This window comes from Amborella trichopoda, chromosome 13, assembly GCF_054954075.1.
Source record: "Amborella trichopoda isolate Santa Cruz 75 chromosome 13, AtrichopodaSantaCruz75HAP2 v2.0, whole genome shotgun sequence".
Lineage (NCBI taxonomy): Eukaryota > Viridiplantae > Streptophyta > Magnoliopsida > Amborellales > Amborellaceae > Amborella > Amborella trichopoda.
The window spans coordinates 44,199,781-44,224,570 of NC_142348.1; the positions used below are offsets into that span (position 1 = coordinate 44,199,781).

Consider the following 24,790-nt stretch of genomic DNA (forward strand, 5'->3'; position numbering starts at 1 on the left):
GAGAGGGGTTTCGAGTAACATGGGACAAAAGAGAGAGTTCGAGTCCAAGAGTGAGGAATGCAAAGAGAGAAAAATGGTTTGAGGAATCTCAAGGAAGAGAGAGAAAGAGAGAAATTTTGGGAAATATCACGTAAAGAGAAGAAAGATTTAGAATAAGCATCTCTTTTTATATTTTTTAGGGCTAAAAAAATAATTAAAAGTGGGTAAAGGTAGTCAGGGAGTTAGGAAATATAATTTAAATACTTAGGCCTATTGAGATATGAAAACAAAAAAGTGGATGTATGGGGATATTTCTCCTAAAATTAATGTCCAATGGCTATAAAATTTAAAGCTAAAAAAAAGTGACATATATCTGATCACTTATTTTTAGGGTGACATGGGCGGTTTGGAAAATATTTTACAATATGTAGTATTTTTAGGGGTTGAAATCTTTTTTTTTTTTTTTGGGGGGGTTGGTTTTTGTCCGTAGCATGTGGATGCTTAAAGGTGCAAATGCGCCTTTTAATGGTTTTATTGAACCATGTTCATGTAAGAGTCAATGATGAATCTCGTTTTATATTTTTACCTTTTTTATTTAAAAATTATATCAATCTGAAATTTTTGTTTAGGTTCACTTTTATAAGAAAAAATCAATAAAATTAATAAAATAGAAATTGAATAAAAAAATCTTGAACAAAATAAATTTAGAGATATTTTTGTCATTTTTGATTGAAATTTTGTTTAGTCACTTTTATTTAGTAATATTGATAAAAATGTAGCTACACTCCAAATGCAGATGAGTGTCTTATTTCAATAAAAATAAAAAATAAAACACAAGACTAAGTTTTGACCATTGGATATAGCCATACGAAACTAATTTTCGACCGTTGGATATGGCCATATCAGATCTCAACCAGTGGTCCGTATTTTATGGACGGGATAGTTTTCCTTTTGTTTTTAGCATCATAATGGTAAGTCAGAGATGATCGATTTGAAGGTTTTATGCTGCAAAAATTACAATTTTTGGTGAGTTTTGACGTGAAGCTTTACTTATTTTATAGTGTTGCAGCTAGAAAAATTGTGTACGTTGTGTATTTTTTTTTTTTTGGATGAGGTTTTTATAAGAAAACAAAACAAAACCTCATTTCGAATCCTCGTTGGGCTTTTTTTTTTTTGGATGTACTTATTATTATTTATTTGGATGAGGTTTCTAGAAGAAAACAAAACAATACCTCACTTCAAAGCTTTTTTTAAGGGATGAGGTTTCTATAAGGCCTAAGTTTTATGGAAAAAAAAATAAAACCTCATCTCAAATCCATGTCCAGAAACTACTTTTGGCAATGGAAATGTCCATGATGCCTCTATATTTAATTCTCAACACGAAGAATAAAATTTGAAACTAAAAAAATGGTACAAATCATGTGGATTTGTAAACAATTATTTTAAGGGTGAAATGGATGGTCGAGATAATTTGTTATAATATATGCTATTTTTAGAGATTGAATCCTAATTATTTTACATAACCATAATATTCAATTCGAGATGATCAATATAAAGGTTTTTGTAAAGCTTGAATTGTAATTTTGGATGAGCTATGAGGAGAGGCTTTATTTACTTTAATCATTTTTGATGAATTGTAATTGTAGTTTTTCTTTTCTTTTTTTTCTCAATCACCAACAGGTATCATCTAATTTGAGTTCCGAATGTATGGATTGAAGTGGGAATGGATTTCCGATGATATCGGTCGTGTTTTGTTTTGGGGTCTTAAATCTTGAACTATTTTAGACCTCTTAAATCTCTTGAAAATCAGGGCAGCAGCATTAAAAAAAAAAACAACACATTTCAATAAGATTTTAAATTTATTTTAAAATTTTTAGAATAGGCCAATATTTCATGTAAGTAAACAGTTCACAAATCCACCCAAAAAAAAGAGATTACACAAAATTAGGCAACCATATTAGAAATTATTGCTTCTTCATTTTTCTCAAATAAGGCAACCTTGAGATCGGAGGGTGCAAACCCAACTTCACGGCTAAAAAAAGAAAATAAATAAACAAAAAGGAAAACAAACACTCCAATAATTTGTAAGAAAAAATGGCCTAAAAAAGAAAAAAGAACAAGAAATCGTCCAAGACGAGAACGAGAAAAAAGATAAAAGAAAACAACAAAAAACTACGAGGTAGTGTCTTAGAGCTCGGACTCAGTGATGATTCCAGGCAGCTAAGAAAAATATTGTTGTATGACTCGACGGAATCGACCTGGGGTAGCTCAAGTGGTCTTATTGTTGTTAGATCCATCATCTTCCGTGTGGAATGTGGTTGTTCGGTCTCAAAATGATCAGCGCCATTAACCTCGGGATGCATCGCCCTTAGATTCATCAGCTTTGACGTGGCTTCTTGCTCACCCTCCAAATGATGTTCGTTTCTTTGAACCTGCAAGACACCAAATACCGTATTAGGCGATGAAACCCAATAGTCGTCATTGCAAGAATCATGGTCAGAATCATCAACAGAAAAGTGGATGTTGCCGGAAATGTTGCCGGAGCAGTAATCTTGGACAGATTGATCCATAGAAAAATGTGTTTGGCCAGAAAGATTGCCGGAGCAGGAATCTTGGCTTGATTCTTGAATCAGATGAGTTTGACCGGAATGATCGCTGGAGCAGAAATCTTTGGCAGATTCTTCACTGGAAAAGTGGGTTTGGCCCGAATGATCGCCGGAGCAAGAATCTTGGGCAGATTCTTCAATAGAAAACTGAATTTGGCCGGAAAGATTACTGGAGCAGGAATCTTTAGTGCAGTCCTCCACAGAAAAGTTAGTTTCGCCGGAAAGATCGCCGGGGAAGTTGTTGCCTGAACCAGAAAGGAAGCTGCGGTGGTTTTTGTTGCCTGAACCAGAAGAGAAGCAACGGTGTTTCTTGCGTGAACCACATGAAAGGAAGCATGGAAGATGGGGTTTTCTGAATAGAGAGGGAAAGAAGGATTTGGATCTTCTTCCGGTGAAGGGAGAGGAAGAAGGATTCATGGGGTAGCGATGGCTGGGACACTGCTGAGCCATAGTCATGGCGCTCTCTCTCTCTCTAGGTCCTGAGTTTCAAAAATTCTCTCAGGTGCAGGATATGAACTCTCTCTCTCTCTCTCTCAAGATTATAGATTTATAATATCTCTCCTTGAATCTCTCTCTCCGCTTTCTCGCTTGCAGAAGATAAACGTTACCTTATTACCTCTCCCCCTCCTTTTTTCTCGCTTCCTAAATGATAAATCTCTCTCTCTCTCTCTCTCTCTTTCTCTCCTGTTTCGCGCTGGCAAAGAGATGAATGCTACTACCATGTTTGAGTCAAACACATATGAGATGCTCCCACGGGATCACATTATACCCTTACTCCAACAGATAAAAGACCTATTTAGAATGATTTTGTCATTTTGAAATTTTAGGATACATCTAAGAATCCTAGTTGATTATTTTACAAAAATGGATTATGAGTTCATCAACACTACAAAAAATTGACACTATATATTCAATCTTGAGAAATTATTATTTTTGAAACACAAAGAGTGCAATTTGAAAATCGTCTTTTAATTAGGCTATGGGATGAAAGTATTACATCCCCCAAAATTTAGGGTTCTAAGAATTCTTAGGGTTCAAATCCCCTGGGATTAGGGTTCTATGATTTGGTAGGTAGCATGCACCATGGGAGCTCATGGATAGGGAGAAATCTTAGAGGGAAGGTAGCTAAAAACTATGAAAATGTAGAAAATTTCAGTAGAATATCTCCTCACTCCAATGCTGTGATTTCAGACTCCCACGATCTCAAGGCCGGGTCCATTGTGACCGCGGCTCAGAGAGCATCGTTATGAATACTTCATTCGCTCGAAATGTTGACCAGAAAGTTGCTTTAATAAGGCTCAAAAGAAAGTACATTTTTCAATGGTCGGAATCCCATTTTTCGACCACCTCCCCAATTTGGAAAGTGATCATTTGCCATCTAAATCGAAGGATTTTTTTCTACAAAATGATTGCAACAACTGCTCCTTTGATTTGTGATAAAGAAAATTAACGAAAATAAGAAGAAACGAACTAGATTGAAGATTCAAATTTACAAGTTAATGGTTTTGCTGGATTTTGAAAACAATGACAAAACCTCGACTCAAACTCAATATCAAAACGATCCCCTGACACGACAAGCGTTTTTACAATGATTGATCATCCGAAAGATTGCTGGAAAATGTCCAAAAGAGCCCCAAACCACAAGGAAAGCAAGATCTAGGCCATCAAGCCATGTCAAGAACTTTAGTAGCAGACCTTTGTGCTCTCAAGTAGAGGACTACAAGCGATCCATCAAACGAAAACCAATACAAAACTATAGGATGATGCTTAAATAATTGAGTAGAGGTCTTGAGATCCACTAGCAGTTACATGGAAACCAGTCACATCACATGTAGGTATTCCTTGTCTATATTGTAGCAAAAAATTGTCACAATATGGTGTTGCAGTAAGGATGAAAAATATGATTAGCAACAGCATGCATGTGTAAGCAATTTAATGCCAAATTCACTTACCAAGACAATCTTCCTGAACTTTGAATTAGTTAAATATGATATACGGTTACATGTGGTGTATAAGATAGTTGCATTTCAAATTCTTGTCTTCAACCACTTTACTGCATTAGGCAGTTTCTTTTTATAGGTTATTTCTATCAAGAAAATCTTAAAGACTGTTTTATCTTTTGTTGGAACATTTTGGGTGTGAACGTTTGTCTTAAATCAAATCAATGGTTTGACTAGTGTTTGTAACCTCTGACTTGGGCATGGAGCTGGACAGGGCCTGAGCCCAAGTTAGAAGGTTTGACTCAGACAAGTATCAACAAGACTGGGCCTAGTTTATTAGAAGATAACAGAGACGTCAGAAGCTGGTGGAATTCGGCTTGTTCCTAAGGTTTTTTAATGGGCTCATGCACCCTGTGAGGTGCAAGTAGCTCAGGTGACTAGGTCAGACTTGCTGAGTTTTAAAACATTTGTTGCACCTCTCCCCAAACTGAAATCCAATCCTTATTTCCTAAATTTTAACCAGTTAAGCTCTACCTTATTATAAAGGGCCTTTAATTTCCATTGAGTCCGACAATTGAAGGATACATGATAGAAACCTCTGAAAATTGGCAACGTTTTAAAAAACGGTCCGCCTGGTGCCCGCCTAGGCGGCCCAGACCAAAACTCCGCACACCTAGACCCAAGCTGCCCCACACGGGCGAATGTACCTGGGCGGGCTCTCAGGCGCGGCCAGGGTTGTAAGGCCGTTTTCGTGTTTTTAAACTGCCCAAAAGGGCAAAATGGGCCATTTTGACCCAAGTTTATATAAAAACGCTATGGGGTTTATTTTTAACCCCCAATAAAAAAGAAAAAACCCTCAATATATGAAAACCCCCAAAGTGAAGAAACTACAGGCCGCCCGAGTTTCTAGGCACCAGCCTAAGCGCTGGCACCAGGCAGGCCGCCTCGGGGCCGCCTAGCTGTTTTTGAAACCTTGAAAATTGATTATCACCATCTACTATAAGCGACAAGGTAACATTGGAATCTTTGCATTCGCAAGTAGGGCTAGGTATCCAGTCTTATGAATAAACACTATACAACTCTGATTTTCACTTTGGTCCATTCTTTTTTTGTCTATTATCATATTGTGCTTATGTCTCCTATTAGCATCTCTGATTTGTTATCATGGTTGTCAGGTGTTTGTGAATGACCAATTCCTCAACTGGGACCCCGAGCATCAGATCAAAGTCAGGATTGTCTCAGCTAGAGCATACCATGCTTTATTCATGCACAACATGTATGGAGATAGACATTGATTTTTCTTTGATCTTTTCTAATCCTTTTCCTATCCAAAATGGTTATGATTTTGTGAAAACAGGAAAGTTTACTGTGATCCAGAAGGCTATGGAAATCTGTAGTCCATGGGGGACAACAACATCCATTGTAGAAGTGGATGGTTATATGGAGAGAGAATGGTACCTGCCTTTGTGGTCATATCCTGTTCAGATGGGTATCACTCTCTTTCCATTGCCTTCCATCATTGCATTGGAAAGCCATGACCATTTTCTACATTACACTGGATAATAGTTTTATGACATCCAGATTTGGAATTAGAGTGGGTTCAATTGTACCATCACTAATGCACAAAATTGGATCAAAACCACCTCATGTCCTGGAGAGAAGTCTATAAGTTGACCTTTGACTTATCATTTCAAATGTTCTAAACAGGTAAAAAAAATAGGAAATGTAGTCTAACACTATATGTGGGTGGCAGGTGCATTCGACCTACCGCTGAAGAGTTAGAGAACTTTGGGACACCAGACTTTACTATATACAATGGAGGGCAGTTCCCATGCAACCAATGCACCCATTACATGACTTCTTTAACTAGCATTGACCTCAACTTAGCAAGGAAAGAAATGGTGATCCTAGATACTCAATATGCTGGCGAGATGAAGAAGGGTTTGTTTAGTGTTATGCACTACCTCATGCCTAAGAGGGGAATTCTCTCTCTTCATTCTGGCTGCAATATGGGGAAAGGAGAGGATGTTGCTCTCTTTTTTTATTTGTCAGGTTAGTGTTTATGTTACTATTCTTGGATCCGACCTGCTATGTTCCAAAAGAATGTAGGCAGTCAAAATTTTGATCTCCTTTTTTACACGATTATATTATTTGTTATGTATAGGGACTGGTAAGACCACTCTGTCTACCGACCATAACCGCTTTTTGATTGGAGATGATGAACACTGTTGGAGTGACAATGGTGTCTCGAACATAGAAGGTGGTTGTTATGCGAAATGTATTGATCTTTCAAGGGAAAAGGAGCCCGATATTTGGAACGCCATCAAATTTTGAACCGGTATACCTCTCTCTACGCCTCACATAGTTTCACAGATACACATGCTTGCACCATCTGTCTCTCTCTCTCTCTCTCTCTCTCTCACTCACACACACACACATGCTACCACCCACAAATGATGGTTTGAATTTTATTCATGTTCATTCTTCTTCAGTAACGAAGTTGGCCTGTTTGAGGATAATCCTTATGTCCATTAAAAAAATTCTATTTTTTAAAAAGTATTTTTTTTTTGAGGAAGCAAATATCTTTGGCTTTTTTTGCAGTGCTGGAGAACTCGAGAGGTTAATTATTCTGACAAATCAGTAACAGGTAAATTCAAAAGCATCTTACAATTTCTAATTATATTGATTTTTTACCAAAGGGAATTTATAAAACTTCACCTTTGTATGACTCATTATGTTCACTTTTGAAAGAGAAAAGAGCAAGACTTATGGTTTGGTTTTCGTAGAGAATACTCGAGCTTCTTACCCGATAGAGTACATCCCCAATGCAAAGATACCTTGTGTGGAACCCCACCCAAAGAATGTTATCCTTTTGGCATGCGATGCCTTTGGAGTTTTACCACCTGTTAGCAAACTCAGCCTTGCACAAACCATGTACCATTTCATCAGTGGCTGATAAAGGTCCAATTGGGATCTAAGGTCCAATTAGAATCAATGCTGATAAAGTTTAGTGTAGGGAATTAATTTTATCTTATTATGCCCTCTCAGTTATCTCTTTTTTCCGCTATAAGAGTTGCGTGCATCTCAAGGGGCATATCAAATAAGCATTTAACCCTGTTTGCCTATCTATGGAGAAAGCTTTTTTACCCAATATTTGGGTTTTGGGTTTAGAGTCTTAGACCTCAACATGACCCAGTCATCCAAAAATGGAACATGGAACCTCTCTGAGCAAACTGATGCAAAACACTTAGATTCAGTATTTCTGTTCAGTATGTCAATTTTCATATAGACTTCCAGAGTACTTCTATTTAATGGACCAAACTAGGAATTCACTTTTAGCCTGAGAATTGAGACCAAGCACTCTACACTTTGCCCACTGCAATTTGGGCACTGATTATCTGACCCAAACAGCCAACTTTGTGATTATGTTTGCGATGCTTTTTTCTCAAAAGATTCCAGCTTTTAACTTTTCCATATACACTAGTCTTATATAGACATTATATGCGATAACACGGTCTATATTTGGTAGGAAAGGGTCAAAATAGTCCCTAGCCGTTAGATGTGAAATCCAACAGTTTCAAGTGCGTCACTAAGTTTAAAAATTTATTTGGATTTTGAGCCTTGTCAATGGTACAACCTAAGCTGTTTGATTTCATACCTAACAACTAAGGGTGATCTCGACCTCGTTGTACTAGAGGTAAAGGTCTTATTGTGTGCTTTCCTTGTTATATTTAGAAGGAATGTGCCTAATACGAGTTTCTAGAATATTAATTTTCTTCCTATTAGGCTAGTTCCTCATAATTCTTGAAAGAAAATTTAGTGTCTTTGGGACCTAGTAGTTATTTATATTATTGTGTTGCTTTTTTGCAGCTATGGCTCCGGAAATAGAATCAAGCTGAGCTATATACATTCAGGCAGTCTTCTCAATGCAAACTATATCAAAACTGATGTCTTTGGCCTTGAGATCCCCACTGAAACTGAAGGTGTTCCCTCTAAGATTCTTCAACCTATGAACACTGTAAGTACAACCCACATTTCCTTCTCCCCTTTTCAAATGTTCAACTTCTTTTGATTTCCTTCTCCCCTTTTAAAATGTTCAACTTCTTTTGATTTAATTGAATCATGGTTTCAAATTTGGGTGAATTTAGGCTGAGATTTGGTTGCAGCTCTGATTCATACTACTCTTGAGCATTGGTCTCTATAACACAAGTCTTTCCGACATTTATGCATATTTTTGTTTAATTTGCAGCCACATCTAGTGTGCCTCACATTCTTAACTTGGGCCCACCAATTAATGTCCTTGCAAGGTTACTATAGGAATATATCCAGTATACTTGAAACTTGGGCATTGTAATGAATATCTCTATTTCTTGTGAAATTATCACAATATTGCCAATATTGTCTCAATGTCATCTTGAGAAATTGTTGTATCTTTAAAAACAATTCCAAAAATCCCAAGTAAATATCTCCCCAACAAACTACTTAAAATTTTTCTTTTTCATCTTCTAACTATTATAAAAAATTTTGGTGTGCTATTACAGTGGTCTGACAAAAATGGTTAGAATGAGACACTGTTGAAGCTGGCTGGTTTGTTCAAAAAGAACTTTGAGGTCTTCACTAACTACAAGATTGGAGAGGATAACAGCCTCACTGAGGAGATCTTGGCAGCAGGCCCCAACTTCTAAAATAATTAGGTGGAAAATTGGATCAAAACCACCTCATGTCCTGGAGAGAAGTCTATAAGTTGACCTTTGACTTATCATTTCAAATGTTCTAAACAGGAAAAAAGGATAGGAAATGTAGTCTAACACTATATGTGGGTGGCAGGTGCATTCGACCTACCGCTGAAGAGTTAGAGAACTTTGGGACACCAGACCTTACTATATACAATGGAGGGCAGTTCCCATGCAACCGATGCACCCATTACATGACTTCTTTAACTAGCATTGACCTCAACTTAGCAAGGAAAGAAATGGTGATCCTAGATACTCAATATGCTGGCGAGATGAAGAAGGGTTTGTTTAGTGTTATGCACTACCTCATGCCTAAGAGGGGAATTCTCTCTCTTCATTCTGGCTGCAATATGGGGAAAGGAGGGGATGTTGCTCTCTTTTTTTATTTGTCAGGTTAGTGTTTATGTTACTATTCTTGGATCCGACCTGCTATGTTCCAAAAGAATGTAGGCAGTCAAAATTTTGATCTCCTTTTTTACACGATTATATTATTTGTTATGTATAGGGACTGGTAAGACCACTCTGTCTACCGACCATAACCGCTTTTTGATTGGAGATGATGAACACTGTAGGAGTGACAATGGTGTCTCGAACATAGAAGGTGGTTGTTATGCGAAATGTATTGATCTTTCAAGGGAAAAGGAGCCCGATATTTGGAACGCCATCAAATTTTGAACCGGTATACCTCTCTCTACGCCTCACATAGTTTCACAGATACACATGCTTGCACCATCTGTCTCTCTCTCTCTCTCTCTCTCTCTCACTCACACACACACACACATGCTACCACCCACAAATGATGGTTTGAATTTTATTCATGTTCATTCTTCTTCAGTAACGAAGTTGGCCTGTTTGAGGATAATCCTTATGTCCATTAAAAAAATTCTATTTTTTAAAAAGTATTTTTTTTTTGAGGAAGCAAATATCTTTGGCTTTTTTTGCAGTGCTGGAGAACTCGAGAGGTTAATTATTCTGACAAATCAGTAACAGGTAAATTCAAAAGCATCTTACAATTTCTAATTATATTGATTTTTTACCAAAGGGAATTTATAAAACTTCACCTTTGTATGACTCATTATGTTCACTTTTGAAAGAGAAAAGAGCAAGACTTATGGTTTGGTTTTCGTAGAGAATACTCGAGCTTCTTACCCGATAGAGTACATCCCCAATGCAAAGATACCTTGTGTGGAACCCCACCCAAAGAATGTTATCCTTTTGGCATGCGATGCCTTTGGAGTTTTACCACCTGTTAGCAAACTCAGCCTTGCACAAACCATGTACCATTTCATCAGTGGCTGATAAAGGTCCAATTGGGATCTAAGGTCCAATTAGAATCAATGCTGATAAAGTTTAGTGTAGGGAATTAATTTTATCTTATTGTGCCCTCTCAGTTATCTCTTTTTTCCGCTATAAGAGTTGCGTGCATCTCAAGGGGCATATCGAATAAGCATTTAACCCTGTTTGCCTATCTATGGAGAAAGCTTTTTTACCCAATATTTGGGTTTTGGGTTTAGAGTCTTAGACCTCAACATGACCCAGTCATCCAAAAATGGAACATGGAACCTCTCTGAGCAAACTGATGCAAAACAATTAGATTCAGTATTTCTGTTCAGTATGTCAATTTTCATATAGACTTCCAGAGTACTTCTATTTAATGGACCAAACTAGGAATTCACTTTTAGCCTGAGAATTGAGACCAAGCACTCTACACTTTGCCCACTGCAATTTGGGCACTGATTATCTGACCCAAACAGCCAACTTTGTGATTATGTTTGCGATGCTTTTTTCTCAAAAGATTCCAGCTTTTAATTTTTCCATATACACTAGTCTTATATAGACATTATATGCGATAACACGGTCTATATTTGGTAGGAAAGGGTCAAAATAGTCCCTAGCCGTTAGATGTGAAATCCAACAGTTTCAAGTGCGTCACTAAGTTAAAAAATTTATTTGGATTTTGAGCCTTGTCAATGGTACAACCTAAGCTGTTTGATTTCATACCTAACAACTAAGGGTGATCTCGACCTCGTTGTACTAGAGGTAAAGGTCTTATTGTGTGCTTTCCTTGTTATATTTAGAAGGAATGTGCCTAATACGAGTTTCTAGAATATTAATTTTCTTCCTATTAGGCTAGTTCCTCATAATTCTTGAAAGAAAATTTAGTGTCTTTGGGACCTAGTAGTTATTTATATTATTGTGTTGCTTTTTTGCAGCTATGGCTCCGGAAACAGAATCAAGCTGAGCTATATACATTCAGGCAGTCTTCTCAATGCAAACTATATCAAAACTGATGTCTTTGGCCTTGAGATCCCCACTGAAACTGAAGGTGTTCCCTCTGAGATTTTTCAACCTATGAACACTGTAAGTACAACCCACATTTCCTTCTCCCCTTTTCAAACGTTCAACTTCTTTTGATTTCCTTCTCCCCTTTTAAAATGTTCAACTTCTTTTGATTTAATTGAATCATGGTTTCAAATTTGGGTGAATTTAGGCTGAGATTTGGTTTCAGCTCTGATTCATACTACTCTTGAGCATTGGTCTCTATAACACAAGTCTTTCCAACATTTATGCATATTTTTGTTTAATTTGCAGCCACATCTAGTGTGCCTCACATTCTTAACTTGGGCCCACCAATTAATGTCCTTGCAAGGTTACTATAGGAATATATCCAGTATACTTGAAACTTGGGCATTGTAATGAATATCTCTATTTCTTGTGAAATTATCACAATATTGCCAATATTGTCTCAATGTCATCTTGAGAAATTGTTGTATCTTTAAAAACAATTCCAAAAATCCCAAGTAAATATCTCCCCAACAAACTACTTAAAATTTTTCTTTTTCATCTTCTAACTATTATAAAAAATTTTGGTGTGCTATTACAGTGGTCTGACAAAAATGGTTAGAATGAGACACTGTTGAAGCTGGCTGGTTTGTTCAAAAAGAACTTTGAGGTCTTCACTAACTACAAGATTGGAGAGGATAACAGCCTTACTGAGGAGATCTTGGCAGTAGGCCCCAACTTCTAAAATAATTAGGTGGAAAAAAGAAAATGAAAAAAGAGGGTAGGTGAATAAGCACAAGGAGTTGATGTGTATAATATAGAAGAACAATTTTCTATCTAATTTTTCATGTTAGTTTAGTGTCGAAATTTAGCTTGGTTCCAGTCAATGAAGGCTCCCTTCAATTCTTATCGTAATTTTATTTTTTCTAAAGTTTTTATTTTTGTGTCTTGTGTGAAGAAGCATGGCATTCTTTGCAGGTGTAACTGGCAAAATGGGCCTTCTTGCAATTGTCGTAGCCTGCACTTGTATTACAACTACGCATATCATATTGTGGAAGAGAGCTTTACTTATTTCTCGTGGCATCAGATAACGCATTTGAACAATTCTTTCATACAATTGTTAGTCTTTCTCTCTCTCTCTCTCAATATATATATATATATATATATATATATATATATATATATATATATATATATATATATATATATGAGTCGCTGCCGTATGTCCATATGCGAATGGCTCAGATTGAATCTGGGTCATTTATGTGGCCGATTTGACGTTCATGGATGTCTTATAGTGTTTGAATTTTAATTTTTTTTTCTACAAATTCAAATCACTTGAAATTTTAGGTGTGTGTCCTTCTCATTAAAGTGCAATTAATAAAAATATAATTTTTTTATGAAAAGTAAATTGACCAAAATACATTTCGAAACTTTTTAGGGGTATTTTGGTCAATTTATTTCATGTAAAATTGTTTTTTGATATTTTTCGTAGATTCGTCTATTTTTTGAAGAACATACATCTAAAGTTTCAAGCGATTTGAATAGGTAGAAAAAAAAATTAAAATTCAAACAGTATCGAATATCGGTGACGGTCAGATTGCACAGTTTCAATCTGGGCCGTTGGTGTTTACTGTAGCAATTCGCACCTGGGCGCACATCATCTTATATATATATATATATATATATATATATATATATATATATATATATATATATATCACCCTATATTACTAAAAACCCTAATTTCTTAGAAATTGAAATATTAAACTATGATAAGATACTACTTGCTGTAATATACTAACATAGCATAAGAATGCTAAGATGATAAAGATAGCAGATACAATAGATATATCTATGACTATCCACGAAGTATGAGTATAATTACAAATTTTTATTCGAAATACTAATTTAATTTACATTGCGAAAAAACATAATAATCACATATATTGATTCAAGAAAAGAAATACAGGAAAAGAATACACACTTACGGATTATTACAAATACATAAGCTGGAAAATGACTGACATTCGTGAGGGCAGTAAGAAGGTAGAGTTGATAAATTACAATCACACATGTATTAACAAAAAGTAAAGAGTAAGAAGTTACCGACTTGAGAGACGGTAGATTTACAACAGTACTAAGCTGCTGTTGTAGAAATAGTAAGAGAACAGAAAGAAGAGAAAAGCAAAAGAGAGTAGAAAAAGATGGAAGAGAAAAGAGCAAAGGTCTGGGCTTGATCTTCTTTGGTCTGCCGGAAGTCCTTGTAAGCCTCCTTTCTGGTAAGTGAAGGGGGTTATTTATAGTGGGCGAGAGGTGACTTGGTGTCCAAGGTATCACCTCTGATTGGTTGGTCCTTTGCTGTGTTAGTGAGAGGAGTTAAAGGCGAAGGATGGGATGTAAAGTTGAAGAGATGTTTGTCGTGACTTATTGTTGTCGAGTATGTGGTGGCTGTGTATTGGTTACCGGAGAATTGACGTGATGGAGGAATCTCTGGTACTGTGCTTGAGGCTTCGTGGCGAGCATTCGAGGGAGGTGTGACTGTAGTTGGGGTCACATCGTGAATATAATGAGGCTACGTGGCGGTCTGTCGAAGAAGGTGTTACTGTGGTTGGAGTCATGTCGAGAATATTACTGTAGTTGGAGTCATGTCGTGCATAAAGTGGAGTCATGACGCGAATAAAGGTAAATATAAGAATCTACTTTGCGTCGTATCATGTGAGCTGCTTCTGATGCTGATTGTATTGGTCGGGTCGCAGTATTGGGTCGCAATATATCGGGTCGCAATTATTGGTCGGGCCTCTGGCTGAAATCTTCTAACAATGGATTGCCAGATTGAACTGTCTCTTCTGAAGTAGTAGATGCAGTGGTATCAAGAGCAAAGATATTGAGAAGATTTTATTCTAATTCTTCAAGGGTAGCATTAGGGTGTGCTAGTCTCACCTTTTTCAAATAAGCAGAAAATATAGGTAGGCTGACTGTATTATGTGCCTGTGGGTTCAATATATTGTTCTGAGGAGGTATGCGTTTAAGGGGTAAGGAGGCAGGATCAGTACTAAAAATATCCCACCATTTAATTTTGATGGTTTTGCCAAGTTTAGGAATGTACTCATAATTATGCGTATTATTTTCAGAGATGGCATAATCCCATTTTAGGATCCAAGGTATTTGGTAAATGGTCATGAAGTAGAGATGAAAATCATCTAGTTCGGTGCAAGTATTATGTTATGCGAATTTAGTTTGAAAGGCTTGAAAAGAATCTGGTAAGATTTGTGTCTGCGATCCCCATAATAAAAACCAGTGGCGGAACCAGTTTGGGAATCTTTCGTAAATAAGGAGTTTAAATTGCAAGTACCAATAGTGAGTATTATTTGGATTCTGGTATGAGAATACCTTATGCCAGGCTTCTATGTACTCAGCATATTTATAATATTTGTAATAAAATTCTAGATTTAACAATTGTTTCCATTGGAGAGGATTACATCCCCAATCGTCATAAGAAAGTAATTTTTTGATTTGAAATTTTGAATAAGCATATACTTTAGTAGTTCCTTGATAAAAATGAACTGTCGAAACTGAACCGGTTTCCATGAGAATGGATTCATACCATTCACGGGTTTTGACCCCGTGTGATGGATTTAAATGGTTTACAAGGTAAAGGGGAGCCAATTTATTTGGGTCAATTTGTGCATGGTTATCAAAAATGGGTATATCTGCTAGGAATGCTGTGTGTATATAGACTGACTTAATAGCAGTAGAGGTTTGCTTATTTGGGTATGTTGCCAGAGAAAATGTCGAACTTGGGATTTGTATTGGACTTTGAGGAGGAGTTTGAATCAAGTATTCATGTATGTTTGTAGATTGGAGAGGTGACATAGGTGTCAGAGTCAAAGAGGCATAGCTGGGCATAAGAGGTCCAGACATATTGGTTGGTACTAAGTCCATGGGTTGTTTTCCTCTCTTGTTTGGAGGATTATTCTTATTGATATTCTTAATAGCAAGAAAATAGTTGCAAACCGTATGAAAGTGTATCTTCTTCAGGAAGTGTGGGTAATGTGGGTATTGTACGGTCCCCTTGCAAAAATTCACGGGTAAGGAAGTCAGGTAAAGATTTAGCAGAGCCGTGAAGATGCTCAATAGAGAAATGAAAGGCAGATAGAATGGCTTGCCATCGGGCAAATATTTGTTTAGAAACAAGGTTTTGAACATCTTTTTGCAGAATATCTTTCGCTGCTTTACAATCGGTGCGAATAAGAAAGTGTTGGTTTAAAATATCAGTTTGAAATTTACAAACACAGTGAATAATAGCAAGTAATTCATTTTTCACAGTAGAATAATTTTTTTGTGTAGGATTCCAAGCTTTGGAAGTAAATCGTATTAGTTGTTCTTTGGAATCAACTTATTGTTTTAATATACCACCAAGACCTAATTCAGAAGCATCACATTCAATTATTTTAAAAGCTGTAGGATTAGATAAAGTTAAACATGGTAATTATTTGGCTTTTAATTTAAGTAGTTGTACAGCCGAAGTATGGACATCAGTCCATGGTGGACGATTCTTCTTTAATCGGTCATATAAGGGTTTAACATCAAGAGCTAGATTTTGGTAAAAATCACTTATATAATTCAGACATCCTAAGAATCTTAACACTGCGGATGGGAGTAGACTATTTATTAAATACAAATTATCTAATGCTAAAATTTGTAATGAAGGACGTTGTTTTCCTACTCCATTTATTATGGTCATGGGACTCAGCCAGGCTGTAATTCTTGGCATACCTTTCCTCACTCTGTTATATCCAATTACTATTTCCCATACAGTTATTGAAACAAATATCCATGGTACCCCTATTAAATTTGAAGTCCTTGATATACCAAAAATCATAGAAATTAATACTGTCAAACAAAATATCAAACAAAAAGAAGATTTTATAGGCTCGATACAACTTGAAATCAAACACAAGATTATCAGTGAAAAACTCCAAACTAATGATATTATACAAAAAATACAACAACTCAAAAGTCTTAATGAAAACGAAATATATAATGATCTACCAACCGCTTTTTGGCAAAGAAAACAACATATTGTTGGATTACCATATGAACCAAATTTTAGTGAAACGAAAATACCAACAAAAGCTCAACCTATTCAGATGAATACGAAATTATTACAAACATGTCATAATGAAATTAAAGATTTGCTTCATAAGAAACTCATACGTCTTAGTTTATCTCCCTTGAGCTGCTCTGCTTTTTATGTCAATAAAAACGTCGAACAAGAACGAGGAGTTCCACGACTAGTTATTAATTATAAACCCCTCAATAAAGTATTACAATGAATTAGATATCACATTCAAAATAAAAAAGTTTACTCGATAGACTCTTACATGCAGTCATCTTCTCCAAATTTGATTTAAAATCTGGCTTTTGGCAAATACAGATAAAAGAAGAAGATAAGTATAAAACAACATTTAATGTCCCTTTTGGACAATATGAATGGAATGTTATGCCCTTTGGTCTTAAAAATGCTCAATTTGAATTCCATAAAATAATGAATGATATATTTAATCCTTTCTATAAATTCATGATAGTTTAAATTAATGATGTTCTAGTATTCTCTGAATCTCTTGAACAACATTTTAAACATCTTCATACTTTCATCCACACAGTTACAAATGCTGGATTAATAGTCTCTGCTAAAAAGCTAAATCTTTTCCAAACAAAAATTAGATTTTTAGGACATATTATAAATCAAGGGACAATTATCCCAATTGATAGATCCATTCTCTTTACTAATAAATTTCCTAACAAAATTTTAGATAAAACTGAATTATAAAGATTCTTAGGATGTCTGAATTATATAAGTGATTTTTACCAAAATCTAGCTCTTGATGCTAAACCCTTATATGACCGATTAAAGAAGAATCCTCCACCATGGACTAATGTCTATACTTTGGCTGTACAACGATTTAAATTAAAAGCCAAAGAATTACCATGTTTAACTTTTTCTAATCCTACAGCTTTTAAAATAATTGAATGTGATGCTTCTGAATTAGGTCTTGGTGGTATATTAAAACAATAAGTTGATTCCAAAGAACAACTAATACGATTTACTCCCAAAGCTTGGAATCCTACACAAAATAATTATTCTACTGTGAAAAAAGAATTACTTGCTATTATTCACTGTGTTTGTAAATTTCAAACTGATATTTTAAACCAACATTTTCTTATTCGCACCGATTGTAAAGCAGCAAAAGATATTCTGCAAAAAGATGTTCAAAACCTTGTTTCCAAACAAATATTTGCCCGATGGCAGGCCATTCTATCTGCCTTTCATTTCTCTAATGAGCATCTTCACGGCTCTACTAATTCTTTACCTGATTTCCTTACCCGTGAATTTTTGCAGGGGGGACCGTACAATACCCACATTATCCACACTTCCTGAAGAAGATACACTTTCATACGGTTTGCAACTATTTTCTTGCTATTAAGAATATCAATAAGAATATCCTCCAAACAAGAGAGGAAAACAACCCATGGACTTAGTACCAACCAATATGTCTGGACCTCTTATGCCCAGCTATCCCTCTTTGACTCTGACACCTATGTCACCTCTCCAATCTACAAACATACCTGAATACTTGATTCAAACTCCTCCTCAAAGCCCAATACAAATCCCAAGTCCGACATTTTCTCTGGCAACATACCCAAATAAACAAACCTCTACTACTATTAAGTCAGTCTATATAGACACAGCATTCCTAGCAGATATACCCATTTTTGATAACCATGCACAAATTGACCCAAATAAATTGGCTCCCCTTTACCTTGTAAACCATTTAAATCCATCACACGGGGTCAAAACCCGTGAATGGTATGAATCAATTCTCATGGAAACCGGTTCAGTTTCGACAGTTCATTTTTATCAAGGAACTACTAAAGTATATGCTTATTCAAAATTTCAAATCAAAAAATTACTTTCTTATGACGATTGGGGATGTAATCCTCTCCAATGGAAACAATTGTTAAATCTAGAATTTTATTACAAATATTATAAATATGCTGAGTACATAGAAGCCTGGCATAAGGTATTCTCATACCAGAATCCAAATAATACTCACTATTGGTACTTGCAATTTAAACTCCTTATTTACGAAAGATTCCCAAACTGGTTCCGCCACTGGTTTTTATTATGGGGATCGCAGACACAAATCTTACCCAATTTTTTTCAAGCCTTTCAAACCAAATTCGCATAACATAATACTTGCACCGAACTAGATGATTTCATCTCTACTTCATAGCCATCTACCAAATACCTTGGATCCTAAAATGGGATTATGCCATCTCTGAAAATAATACGCATAATTATGAGTACATTCCTAAACTTGGCAAAACCATCAAAATTAAATGGTGGGATATTTTTAGTACTGATCCTGCCTCCTTACCCCTTAAACGCATACCTCCTCAGAACAATATCCTGAACCCACAAGCACATAATACAGTCAGCCTACCTATATTTTCTGCTTATTTGAAAAAGATGAGACTAGCACACCCTAATGCTACCCTTGAAGAATTAGAACAAAATCTTCTCCATATCTTTGCTTTTGATACCACTGCACCTACTACTTCAGAAGAGACAGTTCAATCTGGCAATCCATTGTTAGAAGATTTCAGCCAGAGCCCCGACCAATAATTGCGACCCGACCAATACAATCAGCATCAGCAGCAGCTCACATGATACGACGCAAAGCAGATTCTTATATTTACCTTTATTCGCGACATGACTCCACTTTATGCACGACATGACTCCAACTACAGTAATATTCGCGACATGACTCCAACCACAGTAACACCTTCTTCGACAGACCGCCACGTAGCCTCATTATATTCGCGATGTGACCCCAACTACAGTCACACCTCCCTCGAATGCTCGCCACGAAGCCTCAAGCACAGTACTAGAGATTCCTCCATCACGTCAATTCTCCGGCAACCAATACACCGCCATCACATACTCGACAACAATAAGTCACGACAAACATCTCTTCAACTTTACATCCCATCCTTCGCCTTTAACTACTCTCACTGACACAGCAAAGGACCAACCAATCAGAGGTGATACCTTCGACACCAAGTTACCTCTCGCCCACTATAAATAGCCCCCTTCACTTACCAGAAGAGGAGGCTTACAAGGACTTTCGGCAGACCAAAGAAGATCAAGCCCAGACCTCTGCTCTTTTCTCTTCCATCTTCTTCTACTCTCTTTTGCTCTTCTCTTCTTTCTGTTCTCTTACTCTTTCTACGACAGTAGCTTAGTACTGTTGTAAATCTACCGTCTCTTAAGTCGGTAACTTCTTACTCTTTACTTTTTGTTAATACATGTGTGATTGTAATTTATCAACTCTACCTTCTTACCGCCCTCACGAATGGCAGTCATTTTCCAGCTTATGTATTTGTAATAATCCGTAAGTGTGTATTCTTTTCCTGTATTTCTTTTCTTGAATTAATATATGTGATTATTATGTTTTTCCGCAATGCAATTTAAATTAGTATTTAGCATAAAAATTCGTAATTATACTCATACTTTGTGGATAGTCATAGATATATCTATTGTATCTGTTATCTTTATCATCTTAGCATTCTTATACTATGTCAGCATATTACAGCAAGTAGTATCTTTTCATAGTTTAATATTTCAATTTCTAAGATAAGTTCAGTAATAGGGTTTTTAATAATATAGCGTGATCTTGGCACAGTTATGGTATCAGAGCCAACCCTGCATAAGAGCACTAAGAGTTATCACTAGTTCTTTTATCTTAAGACACTTAAAAAGTTAATCCATTAAAGAAAGTTGGTCCGAGCATTGAGGTTAAGAGACGCTCAGACACCCAGTCAGTTGACCGTTTAGGCCAAGAGAGCCGTTGAGGTCTAGAAGACATAAGAGGTAGTCAAAGAGGACTGTCCAGATAACACTCAACCGCAACCTAATAATGGAGAAATTTATTAAGAATCTGACGGATAAAACAACCAGTGCAACTAATAGGACTCTAAGGATAAAAAATAAAGAAAAAATTATTATTAACGATATTGAAAATCAAATACAAAATTGGAACATACCCAAAGTTCCAATATCAAACGTTTATAAGAAAGGCACATTCGATCCAAAAATCGGATATGTTATCAAAACAGTAGAACAGACTCTATCTGTTACAAGTAATCAAGAAGATTTCTAATTATTATCTCAAAAAATATTACAAGTCCATAAAACAAAAAACTATAAATATTTACATATAGGATTAATCCAAATAGCTGTGAAACCCTTAACTCGTCTAGGATTAAATAATTCTATCTTAGTATGCTTACGTGATACTAGGCATAACAGATTTTCTGATTCGTTACTAGGGATGGTCGAATCTAGTTTATGTAGTCGACCAATATATTTTAATTGTTTTCCAAATTATTCTGTATCTCTTACAGATCCAAATATTTTAAATGTTTTATCTTTAAATCTAAAAACTCAAGGATTTAATATGATGTTAGGTTCTCAAAACATAGCCATCGTTTATCATATTTATTATAAAGTTATGAATACGTTATATCCAAATGTACTTCAAATAGATACTAGAGGACAAACAATATTTTTTCAAACCAATATGGAAAAATCCAATACGATTATACCAAAAACAATATCATGGTCAGATATTATCTTACCACAAACATGGTCCATCCATAATGAAAATCAATCATCACAAACATCTATCCAAAACATTCCAGATAAAATTATTGAACATGCAGATGGAAATATTGAAATCCAATTCACAAATAATAGAGTTTTTCAACCAATCGATGATTCATCTATCTCTGGTACTTCAAGTACTCATTCTTTCTGAAACCCAGAACCAGAACCAGCAAGAAAATCTGTTACTACTTACAACAAAATTCCTCCCATCATAACTATTCCATCAACACCGATGACGTCAATGAAACCACAAATTGATGGACTAATAAGAACATCTGATAATATCATTATCCCTCAATATAAACAAGCTCAGGAAGAACCTGATGAAGCGGAATTCATTCAAGTACTACAACTTGAAGAAAAATTGGATAAAGAATTTATCATAAATGATTATTTATCCCACGAAAATAAAAATATCAGAGAATGGTATGTAGAAACTTTTGATCTTAAATTAGTGTCTTTGTTTCATAAAAGATTTAACAAATGGAGAAAACAAGGAAATAAAGGAACATGTTTTTTTGATTGGTTAAAAGACATCCTACACCAAAAACAAATTCCTATTCCCGATTTTGAAATAAATACACTGGAAACCCAGTATACATTATTCAATACTACTGAAGGAAATACAATCAAAGCCATACATCCTCCTGAACAAAGTCTGAAAATACAAGGAATAGCTGATACAGCCACTACAGGATCCGCCATTACAGGATCAAACACGGAGCATATAGGATCCTCAACCCAAATGATTGTATACGAAACAATAGCTACACCATACAAACTAAATAACGCGAATTTATCTCGTATGGAATTACTCCCACACATAATTGAACAAAACAGTTATACGAATCTCTATCTTCACACTATTGGACAACAAACTATTAGAATAGAAAATTTATTACATCCTCCCACCTATAAGGAAAAGAAACAATTATTCTTTAAACCTCCTCCTGAATTAAATAAAGAAAAATTTCATATAGGTGATGATAATAAAACACTAATGGATCAATTAATTTCCAAATTATCCCACTTAGAAATAAAAGGTCTCAAACCTAAATAAAATATTGTTATACGAAACAGCGATAGAGGAAAAACAAAATAATATGACTCTTCAGGAAGAAATAATGTTCCAAGAAAATAAAAATATTGAACCTCCAATCGCCAACACAATAACAAATATACAAAAAGCATTTTCTGAACACCATATTTCCCCGGATACGATAAATCGAGTCAATTATAATAAAAATTGGCAACCGATAAATGCTCGACCATATTATAAGAGACCAACCCCAGTTGATATCCAATTAGAAGAAGACCTTACAAGTCATACCTCTACATATACTGGTCGAACTATTATAGATTGGAACATTAATGGAATTTTCGATCACCGAATATTAGATACAATGAAACATATGACTATATATGCTTCAGCATGTAAAATGGCTGGTAGCCATGATCAGGAGATAGCAAAAGCCATAGTTTCAGGATTTACTGGATGACTAAGAGGATGGTGGGATTCCTATCTCAATGAACAAACAAAACAACAAATATTAACAAATACTCGTCAATGGATAGCAAAAAATGAACACAACCAGGATATTGTTTATTCTGAAAGTGATGCTGTCAATTCATTGAGTTATACAATTGCTCTTCATTTCATAGGAATACTTCAATACTTGCAGCCCGAACTGCTGATCTTTTATCTAATTTACGTTGTCCTACACTATCTCACTACAAATGGTATAAAGACGTTTTTTTTTCTCGTTTACTTATATGAGAAGATAGTCATATTGACCACTGGAAAGAAAAGTTTGTAGCAGGACTACCATATCTATTCGCTGAAAAGGTCAAAGAACGTCTGAAAAATAAAAATAGTGGTACAATCAATTACTCTCAATATACTTTAGGTGAATTATCCTCTGAAGTATGTGCTGAAGGCTTAGCCCTATGTACAGATATGAAACTCAAGAAGCAACTTGATAAACAAAACATAAGTGGTAAAAAAGAGTTAAGAGACTTCTGCCAACAATTTGGCTATCATATTGATAAAAATAAACCACATAAAATACATAAAATATATAAAAAGAAAAAACATCGTATTAATAAATCCGAAAAAACACATAAGTCTTTTCCAACCAAACATAAAAAATGTAAGAGATTTATTAAACGTTTTGCATCTAAAAAATTCCAACAAAACGGTAAGAAATTACCTGTTTGCTATAAATGTGGAAAAGTTAGCCATTATAAAAGCCAATGCAATGTCAAAACAAAAATTAGACTCTATTACATTAGATGAGTAAATCAGAAATAAAATATATGACATCATTCAAATATATGATTCGTCCACTAGTTCAGATACAAACACTACTTCAACAAGTAGTGATACATCTTTTATAGGAACTATGCATAATGATGATTTTTATTGGTCCACAATATATATATATATATATATATATATATATATATATATATATATATATATATATATATATATATATATATATATATATATATATATATATATATATATATATATATATATATATATATATATATATATATATGTATAGGATAATCTAAACTTCACAACCCTTCAAATTATAAAGGTTAAAGATAGAGAGAGTTGTGAAGCGTGGATTTATTAATTTGTAATCTTTTTTTTTTTTTTTTTAAAAGTTACTTTTTGTGATTCTTCAAAGGCAATTTTGTAAATATTACTACGTGACAATGAGTACTTTTGTCATCTCCATAAAAAGCAAAATTGACAATAGCACTCTACAAATAAAATTTCAGAACACTAACTTCCGAAATGCCATTGTATTTTTGTAAAATTTTCAAATTTGTCATTGCTTAATAGTTAATTGACTATTAAAATATAATCATCTTTTTATATATACACTCATCATAACCCCTTATAACTTTAACGTTTGTATATATACCACTTTAAGAGTTGAGCAGTTATAATGAATAGTAATATAGGTGGAATCCTAACTGTCAGATCTTCATCATGTGGTTTAGAATGCGTATCACTATATGAATTTTAATATATTTTTTAAAAATAGGATCATAATTAAATTTTAGACGTGTGTACTAAAAATTAGGCCTCACAATTTAAAAATACATAAAAAATATTTCCCAAAATATAAAATGACCATAATGAAAAATGACAGGGGTAATTTGGTTATTTTAAATTATTGAAAATAAATATATTCTTTTATATTTTTATATGGTGCTCAATAGTATTATGTATATACACCCAAAATTTCATATTAATCATATTTATAGAAAAAAAATAAAAATAAAAATAGTGATATGTATTTTGAACCACTCGATGAAGATATAACTGTTGGGATTTCACCTGTATTACTATTCATAATAGCTACGCAGCTATTATAAAGTTATATATTTATGGGTTTTGTTAGGCTACACCACATGTGGTGTATACCTTTAAAGTCCTCAATATTTTTGGACACTTAAATATCCTTGAATTGTAATATAAAAATTTTCAAGTAG

General features: G+C 34.8%; 1 protein-coding gene and 3 pseudogenes across 5 annotated transcripts; all 4 read left to right on the forward strand.

Annotated features, from left to right (window-relative positions):
• Positions 1–1,147: 1,147 nt before the first annotated feature.
• LOC148779250 (phosphoenolpyruvate carboxykinase (ATP)-like) lies at positions 1,148–8,150 on the forward strand (annotated as a pseudogene). Its single transcript, XR_016047538.1, has 6 exons — positions 1,148–3,087; positions 5,701–5,801; positions 6,279–6,577; positions 6,690–6,889; positions 7,127–7,172; positions 7,312–8,150. The product of XR_016047538.1 is annotated as a phosphoenolpyruvate carboxykinase (ATP)-like (transcript).
• Positions 8,151–8,152: 2 nt separating this feature from the next.
• Positions 8,153–9,210, forward strand: LOC148779251 (phosphoenolpyruvate carboxykinase (ATP) 1 pseudogene; annotated as a pseudogene).
• Positions 9,109–12,612, forward strand: LOC110007956 (phosphoenolpyruvate carboxykinase (ATP) 1-like). 4 transcript variants are annotated; one of them, XM_088855764.1, is made up of 6 exons: positions 9,109–9,268; positions 9,353–9,651; positions 9,764–9,937; positions 10,203–10,248; positions 11,472–11,619; positions 12,143–12,612. In XM_088855764.1, exons 1-3 carry the CDS (start codon positions 9,246–9,248, stop codon positions 9,931–9,933), a joined length of 492 nt encoding a protein of 163 aa, XP_088711890.1. In that variant the 5' UTR covers positions 9,109–9,245; the 3' UTR covers positions 9,934–9,937; positions 10,203–10,248; positions 11,472–11,619; positions 12,143–12,612. The 4 variants fall into 4 exon arrangements, with proteins under 4 accessions (XP_088711890.1, XP_088711891.1, XP_088711892.1 ...); XM_088855765.1 differs by having other exon boundaries at positions 12,520–12,612; XM_088855766.1 differs by lacking the exon at positions 12,143–12,612 and adding an exon at positions 11,851–12,008.
• On the forward strand, positions 10,336–12,286 carry LOC148779252 (phosphoenolpyruvate carboxykinase (ATP) 1 pseudogene; annotated as a pseudogene).
• Positions 12,613–24,790: the final 12,178 nt, after the last annotated feature.